Source organism: Gallinula chloropus (genome assembly GCF_964237585.1).
Source record: "Gallinula chloropus genome assembly, chromosome: 19".
NCBI lineage: Eukaryota > Metazoa > Chordata > Aves > Gruiformes > Rallidae > Gallinula > Gallinula chloropus.
This window is the reverse complement of record NC_140104.1, coordinates 12192648-12207089: the sequence shown is the minus strand read 5'-3', so window position 1 is coordinate 12207089 and position 14442 is coordinate 12192648. Positions and strand designations below refer to the sequence as shown.

General features: G+C 50.1%; 2 protein-coding genes across 2 annotated transcripts in view; both read right to left on the bottom strand.

Annotated features, from left to right (window-relative positions):
• Window positions 1-14442, bottom strand: part of LOC311199217 (olfactory receptor 14A16-like) — a gene marked incomplete at both ends in the record, with an annotated part of 107038 nt that overhangs the window by 25812 nt on the left and 66784 nt on the right. The window lies entirely within an intron of this gene.
• On the bottom strand, window positions 1705-2631 carry LOC311198999 (olfactory receptor 14A16-like; the record flags this gene model as incomplete). Its single annotated transcript, XM_084273043.1, has 1 exon — window positions 1705-2631. The coding sequence occupies one exon, from the start codon at window positions 2629-2631 to the stop codon at window positions 1705-1707; it is 927 nt and encodes a 308-aa protein (XP_084129169.1).

Genomic DNA, 14442 nt, shown 5'->3' with positions numbered 1-14442 from the left:
AGCTGGCACATGTGACACCCATCTACAGGAAGGGACAGAAGGAGGTCCTGGGGAACTACCGGCCTGTCAGCCTGTCCTCACTGCTGGGGTAGGTGATGGAACAAATCCTCTTGAGTACCACTATGCAGCATATGCACCACACTCAGGCCATCAGGCCCAGTCAGCATGGGTTTAGGAAAGGCAGATTGTGCTTCAAGCTGCTGATCTCTTTCTATGACAAGGTGACCTGCTTAGTGGAGGAGGGGAAGGCTGTGGATGTGATCTACATGGACTTCAGTGAAGCCTTCATCAGTTTCCCCCAGGGCACCCTGCTGAAGCGTCTGTTCATGGATTAGATGGGTATACCCTTTGCTGGGTTACAAACTGGCTGAAGGCTGGGCCCAAACAGCTGTGGTGAATGGAGTTAAATCCAGCTGGCAGAACGTCACATGTGGTGTTCTCCACGGCTCAGTATTGGGGCCCATCCTCTCTAACATCTTTATTAATGATCTGGATGAGAGGATTGAGTGCAGTCTCAATAAGTTGGTACATGACACCAAATTGTGGAAGGCAGGAAGGCTCTGCAGAGCAACCTGGACAGGCTGGATCAATTGGCACAGACTTTATGCGGCTTGGTCATGAACTTTGGTCACAATAACAACAGGCAGGGTTAAGGTCCTGGAGCAGAGTGGCTGGAGAGCTCCCTAGAAGTATAGGATATGGGGGTGTTAGCTGAACATGAGCCAGCGCTGTGCCCAGGTGGCCAAGGCGGCCAGCGGCATCCAGGCCTGGATCAGGAATAGTGTGACTGCCAGGAGTAGGGAAGAGATAGTTCCATTATACTCAGCTCTGGTGAGGCCACACCTTGAGTACTGTGTCCAGTTTTGAGCCCCTTGCTAAAAGAAGGACGTTGAGATGCTGGATTGTGTCCAGAGAATGGCAGAGTAGACAGCGAAAGGTTTGCAGCACAAGTCCTGTGAGGATCAACTGAGGGAACTGGGGCGTTTTAGTCTTCAGGATGCTGAGGGAGACCTTATCACTCTCCACAAGTACCTGCAAGAAGGATGTAGAGAGGTGCAGGTTGGCCTCTTATCTCAGATAACAAGTGATAGGATGACAGGGAATGGCTTGAAATGATACTAGGGGAGATTTAGGTTAGACATCAGGAAGAATTTCTTTATGGAAAGGGTATTCAGCTATTGGAACAGGCTGCCCAGGGACGTGGTGGAGTAGCCATCTCTGGAAGTATTACAAAGGTGTGCAAATGTTGTGCTTGATGACATGGTCTGGAGGTGGACTAGGCAGGGTTAGGCTGTGGTTGGACTTTGTAAAAGGCTTTGTGACTGTATGTTTGTTACGCTTCAAGGAAATTCCTGTTCTATCATGGTGGGAAAGCATTGCCATTCCAGACAAGCAGTCAAGTGATTCAGTTGATGAAAATGTTCTTATAAATATTTAATAAATATCAGGAGAAATTTTAAGAAAGAAAAATTTGTGCACCTTTTCATGCAGATGTGATGCAAAGAGAGCACAGCCCATCGTTACCCAGCGTGTGGGTCATACTGTATCAGCAATGAGATGAATGTGGAACATTATATTCCAGTTTAAATAAACTAGAGGGAAAGAAAGAAACAGGAACTAAAAGATCATACTAAATAGAGACTGGTCCTAATGGGAGTTACATGGTCAGTGATATGCAGAAGAAGATGAGCAGTTCGTTGTTGCTTAGAAACATCCAGTGCTCAGTTTCCACATGGCATCCTTGAGATCCTGGTTCCTCATGCTGTAGATGAGGGGGTTCACTGCGGGTGGAAACACCGAGTAAAGAAATGACACTACCAGGTCCAGAAATAGAGAGGAGATGGAGGGGGGCTTCAGGTAGGAAAATATGCCAGTGCTGACAAACAGGGAGACCACAGCCAGGTGAGGGAGGCAGGTAGAAAAGGCTTTGTGCCGTCCCTGCTGCGAGGGGATCCTCAGTACAGCCCTGAAGATCTGCACATAGGACACCACAATGAACACAAAACACCCAAAACCAGAAAAAGCACCGACCACAATGAGTCCAGTTTCCCTGAGGTAGGCATCTGAGCAGGAGAGCTTGACGATCCCGGGGATTTCACAGAAGAACTGGTCAACAGCATTGCCATTGCAGAGGGGCAGTGAAAATGTATTGGCTGTGTGCAGCAGAGAATAGAGAAACCCACTGCCCCAGGCAGCTGCTGCCATGTGGACACAAGCTCTGCTGCCCAAGAGGGTCCCGTAGTGCAGGGGGTGGCAGATGACAACGTAGCGGTCATAGGCCATGACAGTGAGAAGACTGTACTCTGTGGAGATGAAAAATACAAAGAAAAAGATTTGAGCCACACATCCTGTGTAGGAAATGGCCCTGGTGTCCCACAAGGAATTGGTCATGGCTTTGGGAACAGTGGTGGAGATGCAGCCAATGTCAGTAACAGAGAGGTTGAGGAGGAAGAAGTACATGGGGGTGTGGAGGTGGTGGTCACAGGATATGGTGATGATGATGAGGCCATTGCCCAGGAGACAAGCCAGGTGGATGCTCAGGAAGAGGCAGAAGTGCAAGAGCTGCATCTCCTGTGTGTGTGCAAAGGCCAGGAGGAGGAACTGGCTGATGGAGCTGCTGCTGTTGAACATCTGCTGCCGTCAAGTGTGGAGACCTGTCCAAGGAGGAAAACGTTAGTGAGAAGTTGGGGAACTCTTCTTTGAGCAAAACAGTTTCCAATTCACATTAACTCCCTGTATTCAGGAATCCTTTTCTCAGGTCCCTTTTGGGAGGTCTTTTTTGTGCTGGCTGGGAGGAGGGTTGGCTGTGGGCTCTTGAGAACTCAGTCCTGCCTAGCAGCAGTCAGTAAAAAGAAGGATGGTGTGATCTCAGACTAAATCCCCTGTGGATAGGAATGAGCTTTTCAGCACTGTCACCCCATTTTCACCCAAGGGCAGAGCAGAGCTTTGGAGCTTTGGTTTTCTCCTGATTGAGAGCTGAGGAATCCTGTCTCCCAGGAAAGAGCTCCAAAGCCCTCCTGCGGTCCCATCCTACCCAAGGAGGATCTCAGCTCCCTGCTCCCAGCCAGAGACACACAGGGCTCAGTGCAGCTGCCCACACACAGGTGATGAGTGGCATTGCCACGGCCTCTGTGCCGATATGACTCCTGCATGGGGCTTCTCTCTGGGGCACAAGAGTCCCTGGGAGAGCGGTGCCATTGTGGGAGGCAGCCGGCAGCCCAGCAGGAGCTGCCTGGAAAACCTCAGTCCTAAAGATGGGGGTCCCAAAGTGAGGGTCAGCTCAGTGCCAGCCCCACCAATGGACATGCTCAAAGCCCCAGGTAATGGTGGCACAAAGGCAGCAAGGACAGGAGGGGATGCAGCAGGAAATGCTGCAGCAAAAGCTTTAGGGTCAGGAACAGACAGACAGGCACTCAGGGGGTTCACCTCACTGCTGGTTTGGCTGCCAAGGAAAAGACTCAGCCTGAAACCCTGGAACTCTGTGTGCTGGGTGGCAGAAACCAGGGGGTGGGTGTCGGAAAGTGTCAGGGAGGACCCAAATCCCCACTGCCAGGGCATTTCTGGGAGCAGCTCCTCCCTCCCTGACAGTGTCTCTGCTGCCTGGAGCTGTCCCTGCAGATCCTTCTTTTTGCCCATCTCACCTCCTGCTCTGTGCTCACAGACCTCATCCAACCTGCCCTGTGCTCAGCTCTGCTCTGCAGACCCCTCCTGGCATCAGGGCAGTGCCCCAGGGAACCTCTGTGTGTGCAGGGCTCAACATCTTCATGAGAATCATGTTTTCACTGCATATTCTCAAGGGGACAAATAAGTTCTCATCTACCACACTCAGCACAGCCCACAGGAGAGGAAAAGTCAAAGCAAAGACTCTGCCTTTGGAGAAATATTCTGCCTGGAATTTCTCAAGGATCAGCTCTGGCTGGGAGCAAAGCTGACCCAGGCAGCACTTTCTTACAGCAGAAGGACCTTACGTTGCCCTTCCCTGGGTCGCTGCTTAACCCAGAGGTGCCATCTATATCCCTCTGGAAAACCCAGCAGGCAGTCTGAGTGCTGACCCTGGCAGCAGCAGAGTCCCTGCCCCAGCACACAGACCCCAGGGTCACAAGGACCCTGCTCGCAAGGAAAGCCCTGGGCACCTCTCAACCATGCCCAGGAGAAGACAGCTGTCCTGCCCTGTCCCTCTGATAGGGCAGAAGGGCATCCCTTCCAGGCAGAACATTCAGGTCCTAGAGAGAACCTGTCCTCCTGACAGATCCCACACACTGCCCCATGTCCCAGCTTTAAGAGATCACTCCAGGAACAGAACCTGCATTGCCCTGCACCCACAGACATACCAAGGACATACTCACAGGTAGAGTGCTGAGGGTATTTCTCCTCCAGTGAGCTCTCAGCATCTGTCAGCTCTCTCACCCTCTCAGCTGTCCCCTTGATGCCTACAGGCAGTGTCCCCAGCCCTGTGCTCTTGGCAGAGGAGCTACTCTGTGGCAGAGCTGTCCCTCATCAGTGCTGTAATGTTTCATCAGCTCCCACTGTCCCAGGAGTCCAGCCCAGCTACAGCAGAGGAGCAGGTGAAGGCGTCACGTACTCCTCGATTCCTCTGAGCAGTTCCTGAAGCTCCAGGGATCCAACTTGGAAAGACACTGAAGTCATCGCTGCCATCTGCTCTCTCGTTTGGGGAGAAAACCTTCTGTCCAGCAGAGTCCTTTCTCCTCATCAAACATGAGCTGGGCAGAAGAATCACTTTTTCTTGTCTCCACATGAGACAGGACCCTCAGAAGATGAAGGGGACTCTTTCCCCTTCGGGAGGGGATGCAGCTCTGGCACATGGCTGCCTCAATCCAGCCAAAGCTGGGATTCCTCTTGCCACAGTTCCAGTGGGCACAGAAGAGGCACCTGCTTCCTGGGAGCTGCTGGTCCCAGCTCTCATGGGAATTAATGGGGGGGAGGCCAAGAAGGAGGTGTTCAAACACCAACACCCGGTGAAACCTGAGGGGCCAGAGGTGCTCCGAGAGACATGCAGGGAGATCCAAGGTCAAGGAATCACAGAACTTCAGGAGTTGGAAGAGACCTCAAAAGGTCATCTAGTCCAACGCCCTGCCAGAGCAGGATCACCTGGACTAAACCACACAGGAACCCATCCAGGCGGGTGTGAATGTCTCCAGAGGATGAGACTCCACAACCTCTCTGGGCAGCCTGTCCCAGGGCTCTGTCACCCTCACAGTGAAAGAGTTTCTCCTTACATTCACGTGGACCTTCCTCTGCTCCAGCTTTTACCCACTGACCTGAATAAGGCCACCCCTCAGTCTCCTCTTCTCCAAGCTAAAGCTTTCTGGCCTAGTCCAAGCCCAGGCATTTCCAGGAGCAGCAGGAGAACAGCCAGGGCGGGCCCTGACAAATTGGTTTCGCTTTCTGCCAACCCCCAGTCTGTTCAGTCAGACCAGGGCAGTCATTTCACTGCTGCCAAGGGGCAGGAGTGGGCCAAGGAAGGAGGAGTCAGGTGGGGATTTCACCCCCCGTGTTACCCCCAAGCTAATGGGATAGTGGGGAGAACTAATGGGCTTTTGAAAGGGTTTTTAAAAGCTCACAAGCCACACTGGGCAGAACGACTCTGGGATGCAGTTCCCCAAGTCAATGGTTGCTGGTGAAGGAATGGATGTCCCAACTAAACCCCCATCTTTAATCCCCAAACCCCACACTCCCAGCACCCCAGATACCCAGTTTTCTCTCCTGGTCTGCCAGTCTTGTTAGAAATGCCGACCACTGGGAGCGTTCCCCTCGTCCTGGCTGAGCCCCTCAACAAATACGCTTGGAAAGCAAGAGATGCCCATGGGAAGGAACACAAAGTCAATACAAGGTGGACTATTCCATCCTTCTAATAACAATCTTAGACCAGACCCTTAATACAAACTGAAATGATTTGATAGCTTTTGGTCTAATACCAATCTTATGGGAGTTGAGATACTGAGGGAATCCAACCCTTTGGCTTGTGGCAGAACCTGGTTGGCATAACCAACCAGGAAGTTACCATTCAGTGTAACTATAGCAATCAGGTAGGAGCATGGAGAGGCAACCTTTGGATTAATGGAATAAAATCAAATAATAGAATTAAGCATCTTTTGGGTTTAAAAAACACTAATTATTTTGAAACTCCATGTAGTTCCAGTTTAAGTCTCAAAGGGAATGGACAATTTGTCTTTAAACTGTCGTAACTGGATTGGTGGCCACCATGCTTATTGAAAATGACCAAATATTTGGAGCAGAACATGTTATGTGGGTTATATACACCCCTTCTTTTTGTTGTTGTTGTGTTCAGACCAAAATGCAAACAGTTTGGGAATGAAGGTCTATGACGACCTCAGTCGGTATCGAGGGTCCCTTGATGTTTCTATAGCAGGTCATTGCAAAGTGTGTGGGCCACACAGGACCAAGAGATGCTGCATTGGGAAGGGATGGAAGTGAACCATGTTATCACAGCCTAGACAAACTAGGAGGATAAAACCAACAACTCACAAAACTACTAAACACACACGGGTCCTCACGTGAGTTACATGGCCAACTCTGTGCACTATAGGATGAGCAGTTTATTGCTGCTTAGAAATACCCAGTCCTCAATTTCCACACAGCATCCTTGATCTCCTGGTTCCTCATGCTGTAGATGAAAGGGGTTGACAACTGGTGGAAAAACCGGGCAAAGAAATGCCATTACCAGGTGTAGAAGGTAGGCAAACACAGCATTTTGAGGATAGTGCTGTGGTGCAAGAAGTCACTGAGAAGAAGTGTGGATGAGTTGGTGGCTTTGTGTTTGTGGGAACAGCTGTTGAGGACAGAGAGACAGCAGTACAGGCAGGGACATCGTGGGGTAGGAATGAGATTGGAAAGCGTGTTGCGACCCTGCAGCCTAAAGGAAACATGCAGAGGTGTGAGGCAGTGTGGCACGGGCTGTGGTGCAGATGGCCAAGGGTGCCATTCAGGCTACAAGTGCCTGATAGGTCTTTGCCCTCTTGGCTCTGGCTGATGTCCCTGCCACAGAGGCCGCAGAGGAGGCACAGTGTCCTCATGGCCATGGAGCATGGTTGTCTCCTTTCACTCATCCCAGGGGAGGCCACCATGTGTCGTATCCCTTTCCTTCCCTTGGTGTCACACTGCCCACATCCCGAGGAAGAGCCCTGAGACACAGGTGAGGGTCAGGATCTCCCTGCCCAGGGGCTGGGGGTCAGCACTTGGCATTTCTGCTTCATCAGACCAAACCAGGGTGTCCTCAGCATCAGAGCTGCCTGTGCTTTGCCTGTGTTTGTCCTCATGGCCTCCAGTTGTCTGCTCTAAGGAGCCCCTGGGGAGGCTTTGTCAGGAATGGCTCCCAGTGGGGCCTGTTAGTGCTTCAAGGTACTTTGGGCATTACTCCTGACTTGAACTTCTTGAGAAGTTTGGTACATGAGGTCTGTGGACTCACAGGAGACACCATGAGGCTCATTAACATCCAGAAAGCCCTTATAAGCATGTCTCTTTATGTAATTTTCTTTCCCAAATTAAGACTTGTATAAGTAATTGGAGAGGTTTTAGTTGGGTGATGAAAAAAATCACAGTAATTTCACAATGGAGGATTTTTTCACAGAAAAACAAAAGTGTCTGTCATTTTTCAGTCCATGGAAGATGTTTTAACACCATTGTAAAATGGATGCTGGCCCAGAAGTCTCCTAAATAGTTCTGGAAGGGCAGGAAAAGCAGTCTGCTGAGATCCAACCCTGCATGCAGAACCTTGTTCTTCCCCAAGCCCAGCAGTTCCCTCACTGGCCTCGTGGGACTCCCAACCCATTTCCAACCATCATCTGTGCTCACAGGCAGGGACAGATTTCTCTGACAACAAACAGCAGTTAAACATGATACAGTTTAATACCCATGAAATCTCTCTCCTCAGCTGCCTGCTACAGCCAAGCAGCGTGTGAAGGGGGTCAGCTTTCAGAGGGGATTCTCTCCCAGAACAGTTTTCTTCAGACAAACAGAAAGGTCACTTAGGAACACTCTGTTCTTCTGACAGACCAGTTCATTAGACTTCTGAAAGATGAGATATTTTCCAGTTCTCTAAAGCTCAAAGTTTATCAGCATCTGAATGACCAAAGAGCAAGCAGAGGTGGAAACCTTTGAGCAAAGTGAGGTGCACACATCAGGATAGTCTGGAGATGTCGTTAGGCATGGATGTATCATAAGGAGAAACAGCCCAATGATGATGGAGATGAAGAGACAGACTGGGGGTAATGCTGGTACAGGGAAAGGTGAGTATGACACTTCCTGGAAATTCCCAAGTAGTCAAGTGATTCAGCTTATGAAGATGTGCTTGTAAATTCTTTGTAAATGTGAACAATCATGCAGGCAGACAGGATACTAAGAGAGCACAGCTTGTCATTCCATAGTGTCAGCGTCACACAAGGCCTGGAGATACTGCATGAGGAATGGGATGACTGTGGCCCATGTTGTTATAGCTTAGACAAACAAGAACGAGCAAGGCCCACGCCTTTTGAAATACCAACAGGGATGGTGACTCCGCCACTTCCCTGGGCAGCCTGTTCCAATACTTGACTACCCCTTCAGGAAAGAAATTCTTCCTGATATGAGAAATAAATCTCCCCTGGAGCAATTTGAAACCATTTCCTCTCATCTCAACTCTGTTCACCACAACTCTTTGGGCCCGGCCTTCAGCCAGTTTGTAACCCAGCACAGAGTATACCCATCGAATCCATTAGAGGCCAATTTCTCCAGCAGGGAGGCAGTGATGAAGGATTTACTGAAGTCCAGGTAGATCACATCCACAGCCTTCCCCTCATCCACTAAGCAGGTCACCTTGTCATAGAAGGAGATCAGCTTCCTCAAGCACATTCTAAACCCATGCTAACTGGGCCTGATCACCTGAGTGTGCTGCATGTGCTGCATGATGGTACTCAAGATAATTAGTTCCATCCCCTTCCCCAGCACTGAGGTCAGGCCGACAGGCCTATAGTTCCCTGGGTCCTCCTTCTGTCCCTTCTTGTAGATGGGTGTCACATGTGGAGCTTCCAGTCAGGCAGAACCACCCTGGTCATCCAGGACTGCTGGTAAATAAGGGAAAGTGTCCTGGGGAGCACTTCTGCCAGTGCAGTGGCAGAAGTGCTCTTCTGAGGGCAGTGCTTTCGGGTGTGTCCCATCCAGACACATTGAGCTTTGCAGATCTAAGCAGGGCTTCAGTCTACTTCCTGTCCCCATCTTTCCATTCTGGGGTCTGGGAATGGAGAGACAACTGTTCTTACCACTAAGGTAAAAAAAGGCATTCAGTACATCAGCCTTTTCTTCATCATCCATCACAGTGGTTCCCCACCCCGGATCCAATAAAGTTGGGAGATTCTCTCTGTCCCTCCTTTTATTTGTAATTATATAGATACATTACTAACAAAAGGAGGGCCAGGGAGAACCTCCCACCTTCATTGTAGGTTGCAAACAAAACATGCAAAGGCTGAAAAAGCTTCCTGGCCAGAAAACTCTCCAGTTAGCCCACTAGCAGCCCCAGTAACCTTGAGGGTCGTGGCTTTCCTAGCCAAGGGAATGGAGCTAAGAGTACCTGATGTCATTTTCTGGCTCTACTAGTGTCCTCCTGGTAAAATTCTAATCATCATGCATCAATAGTTCCTAAATATATCAGTGAAGGTTGAATGATGTTCCTGGGCTGAAACCTCCCCAGGTAGCCCACACGCAGCCCGGGAACCTTGGGGGGAAGGGCATTCCTAGCCGAGGGAATGGTCCTATAATATCAGACATTATTTTCTGGCTCTACCAGCGTCCACTTTCAAAAATGCTAAGAGTCCAGCAATAGCTCCCAAACAAAAGGTTTAAGAGGTGAAATAACTGGGGAGCCCTAAACTTCCTCTGGCAGTGGGATCAACCCCAGTAATTTCGGGGCTCAGAGCTTCTGTAGCTGAGGGAATGGTCTGCAGAGTGCCTGGTGTCATTTTTGGGCTCTACCCACGTCCAACTTCAAAAATGCCAAACGTCAAGTACGAGCCCCCAAACCAGTTGGTGTCAGGGCTGAAAGATGCTTCTGGTTGACACCTCCTCAGGTAGTAGACTAGCAGTACAACAAACCTTGAGGCTCAGGGCATTCCTAGCCAAGGCAACAGTCCTAAGAGTGCCTGACGTCATTTTTCAATCTACCAGCAACAACCTCTAAAACTGCTAAACCTCCAGCAACAGGTCTCAAACAAAAGAAGTGAGGGCTTGAAGATATTCCTGGCCTGAAACCTCCACAGGTATCCCACTAGCAGCCCCTGTATACGGTTGGGCTCAGGGCATTTCTTACAAGGAAATGGTCCAAACTCTATCAGAGATAATATTCCTGATCTAAAAGCATCCAAATTTGAAACTGGTAAATGTCCAGTAATAACTCTAAACGAGTGCTGAAAACATGCCTGGCTTGAAACCTACCCAGATGGGGCACTAGCAGCCCTGTTAACATGTCAGCTCAAAGCTTTCACGGTCAAGGGTATCATCCTAACAGTCCCTGCAGTCATTTTCAGGCGCTACCCGTGTCCATCTTCGAAACCTCTAATCATCCAGCAACAGCTCCCAAACAACAGTGCGAGAGCTTAAAGATGTTACTGCCCTGAAACCTGCTCCAGATGTGGACAAGCAGCCCCAGCAACAGTTAGGATCAGGGCATTCCTAGTGGGGGGGAATGGTCCTCACAGTGCCTGATGTTGTTTTCAGGCTCCACCAGCGTCCAGATTTGAAACTTCTAAATGTCCAGCAATAGTTCCTAAAAAAGGATTGAGGGCTGAAAGAGGTTCCTGGCTTGAAATCTCCCTTGTTATACCTCTGGCAGCCCCAATAATCTTGGGGCTCAGCTTTCTCCTTACCAAAGTAATGTCCTAACAGTGCCTGACATCATTTTCAGGCTCTCCCAGCGTCAAACTTTGAAACTTCTCAAAGTCCAGCAAGAGCTGCCAAACAAAAAGGGTTGATGGCCTAAGATGATACTGACCTGAAATCTCCCTAGATAACCCACTGGCAGCATGAGTAGCTTCTAATCATCTCATCCCATTCCTAGCCAATGGAACAACCCTAATAGTGCCTGACGTCATTGCACAGCTCTGCAGTCCTCCAACTTTGAAACTGCTGAACTGTCTGAATAGTTCCAAAACAAAAGGTGCAGGGGTTGAAAGAAATTCCTGTCCTGCAACCTCCCCATGCAGAATACAAACAGGACCACTGACCTTGGCGCTCAGGGCTTTCATAGCCAAGGAAAGAGTCCTTAAACATGCCTGAAGTAATTTTCAGGCTCTACCAGCTTCCACATTCTAAACTGTTAAATGTAGAGCAATAGGTGGCAAGCTGAATGTGTGTGGTCTGAAAAAGGTTTGTGGCGCTAAACCTCCCCAGGATGCGCACTAGAAGAACCAGTAACCTTGGGGTTCAAGGCTTTCCTATCCAATGGGATGGTCCCAACACAGCCTGACCTCATTTTCTGTCTCTATCAGCATCAAGTTTCAAAATACTAAATACCCAGCAACAGCACCCAAACAAAAGTTGTGAGGGATGAAGGATCTTACTGGCCTGAAAGCTCCCTAGGTTGTGCACTAGAAGAACCAGTAACCTTGGGGCTCAGGCACCCACTTGCAAAACTGATAAACGCCCAGCAACAGCTCCCCAAAAAAAGGTGTGAGAGCTGAAAGATGTTATTGGCCTGAAACCTCACAGGGTAGCCCACTAGCTGACCAGGTTACCAATGGGATCAGGGCATTCCTAGCCACAGGAATGGTCCTAAATTTGACTGACATCTTTTTCCAGCTCTACCAGCATCCACGTTTGACACTGCTAAATGTCCAGCAATAGCTGCCAAACAAAAGGACCAAGGGCCTAAAGAGGTTCCTGGCCTGAAACCTCCCCAGGTAACCCACTAGCAGCACGAGGAACCTTAAGGCTCAGCCCATCCCTAGCCAAGGGAACAACCCTTATAGTGCTTGAACTCATTGCACAGCTCTACAGTCCTCCAACTTTGAAACCACAAAACTGCACCAATAGCTCCAAAACAAAAGGTTCAAGGGCTGAAGGAAGTTGCTGGCCTGAAATGTTCCCATGCAGATTAATTTTGGGGCTCAGGGTTTTCCCTTCCAAGGAAGGTCCTAACATTTCCTGACTTCATTTTCATGCTCTACCAGCATCCGCCTTCAAATATGCTAAATATCCAGCAATTGCACCTTAAAAAAAGGTATGAGGACTGAAAGATGTTCCTCACATGATCCTCCTCAGGGACTGGATGAGAAGCACCAGTAACCTTGGGGTTGAGGGTGTTTCTTGCCAAGGGAACAGACCTAACATTGCCTGAAGTCATTTTGGGGCTCTACCAGTGTCCATCTAGGAAACTGCAAAATGTCCAGCAAAAGCTCCCAAGCAAAACATGCAAGGGCCAAAAGATGTTCCTGACTGTAAATCTCCCCAGGTATCCCATAAAACACCCCAAAACTAAACAGCTGCTGGATACAAGAAGATTAATCTCCTTGGGGTAGGTGTATGAGCATGTGAGGCTGAGGATCTGGGGGATTTCACAGAAGAACTGGTCAACAGCATTGCCCTTGCAGAGGGGGAGGGAAAATGTATTGGTTGTGAGCAGCACAGCATGGAGAAATCCACTGCAGCTCCTGTGTGTCTGCCAAGGGCAGGAGGAGGAAGTGTGGAATGAAGCTGCCATAGGACATTCTCTGCCTCTTTGCATGAAGAACAAGGCAGTGAGAACTTGGGGCACTCTTCTCTCAGCAAAACGTTCTCATTGCCAACCCAAGGACTGCTTCTCCCTGTTCTATTAGACATTGGAAAGGTCCTTTTTGGGGGGTTTATTTCCTGCTGGCTGAGGGTGCCACTGGCTGTACTGGGCTCTGATGTGAGCTCTCCAGGTGTCAGTTTCTCCTTGCAGCAGAAGGTCTATATTTTTTGATCTAAAGGATCTTGTCTGGATTGTGGTTTCCATTTCCCCCAACTGCAGAGCAGAGCTTTGTAGATTTGTTTTTCCTGATTTTGTTCTTGGGAAAACCTGAGAAATGCCCAAATGCTCACCTAAACCACTTGCTTTCACAGGGGGAAATAGTCCACTCCCTGTCCCAGACCTGGGAGTCCTTTCTCATGGTGGAGACAAGGGAAGGTGATTCTCCTGCCCAGCCCTGGTTTGGTCAGGAGAAATGACTCTGATGGACAGAAGGATTTCTCTCCAGATGAGGGAGGAAACATCAGAGATGAGATCACAGAATGATCCCCATGAGGCCTGAGGCACCAGGAGGGAGCCTATAAGAACTGGTCTTCTCCTGCTGAGCTGGGACAGGCTCCTGGGATGGAGGGAGCTCATGGCAACCTGGCAGCACTGAAGAGAGACAGCTCTGCCCAGGAATAGCTCCTCTGCCAAGCACACAGGGCTGGGGACACTGCCTGTACGTACCGAGGGGAGACCTGTGAGGCTGAGAGAGGTGATGGATGCTGAGAGCTCACTGGAGGAGAAATCTCTGCAGCCTCTCCCTGGTATGTCTGTGGGTGCAGGGCAATGCAGGTTCTGTTCCTGGAGGGATCTCCTAAAGCTGGGACATGGGACAGTGTGGGGTCTGTCAGGAGGACAGATTCTTTCTAGGACCAGAAGGTGCTGCCTGGAAGGGATGCCCTTCTGCCCCATCAGAGGGACAGGGCAGGACAGCTGTCTTCTGCTGGGCATGGTGGCAGAGGTGGGAAGCAGTGGGTACAAGCAGGGGTTCCAAGGGCTGTCCTTGTGAGCAGGGTCCCTGCACCCCAGGGTCTGTGTTCTGGGGCAGGGACTCTGCTGCTGCCAGGGTCAGCACTCAGCCTGCCTGCTGGGCTTCCATCAGCATCACTGCAGAAAGAAGCAGCGGGTGGCAAGTGTGACCCATGGAAGGGCAGTGCAGGGTTCTTCTGCTATCAGCGTGTTGGGTAGGACAGGTTTGCTCCCAGCTCCAGCTGATCCTGGGAAACTTCCCAGGGTCTTTTCAAGAACACCAGGGATGCATTTTCCACTCCAGGTAGAGAATTTGCTTTGAATATTCAGCTCTTGAGGGCTGTATGGGAAGTGGGAACTGAGCTTTTCTTGATAACTTTGCAGCAGGCAGTGCAAACTCATTGGTCATTAGGACTTGTCAGAGCTTCTCCTGAGCCCTGCACACACAGAGGTTCCCTGGGGCAGCGCCCTGATGCCAGGAGGGGTCTGCAGAGCAGAGCTGAGCACAGGGCAGGTTGGATGAGATCTGTGAGCAAAGAGTGGGATTTGACATGGGCAGAGAGAAGCAGCTGCAGGGACAGCTCCAGGCAGCAGAGACATTGTCAGGGAGGGAGAAGGAGCTGCTCCCAGAAATGCCCTGGCAGTGCGGATTTGGGACCTCCCTGACTTACCCTGCAGTGCTAAAACGTTCCAACAGAGAACCCCTTGTTTCT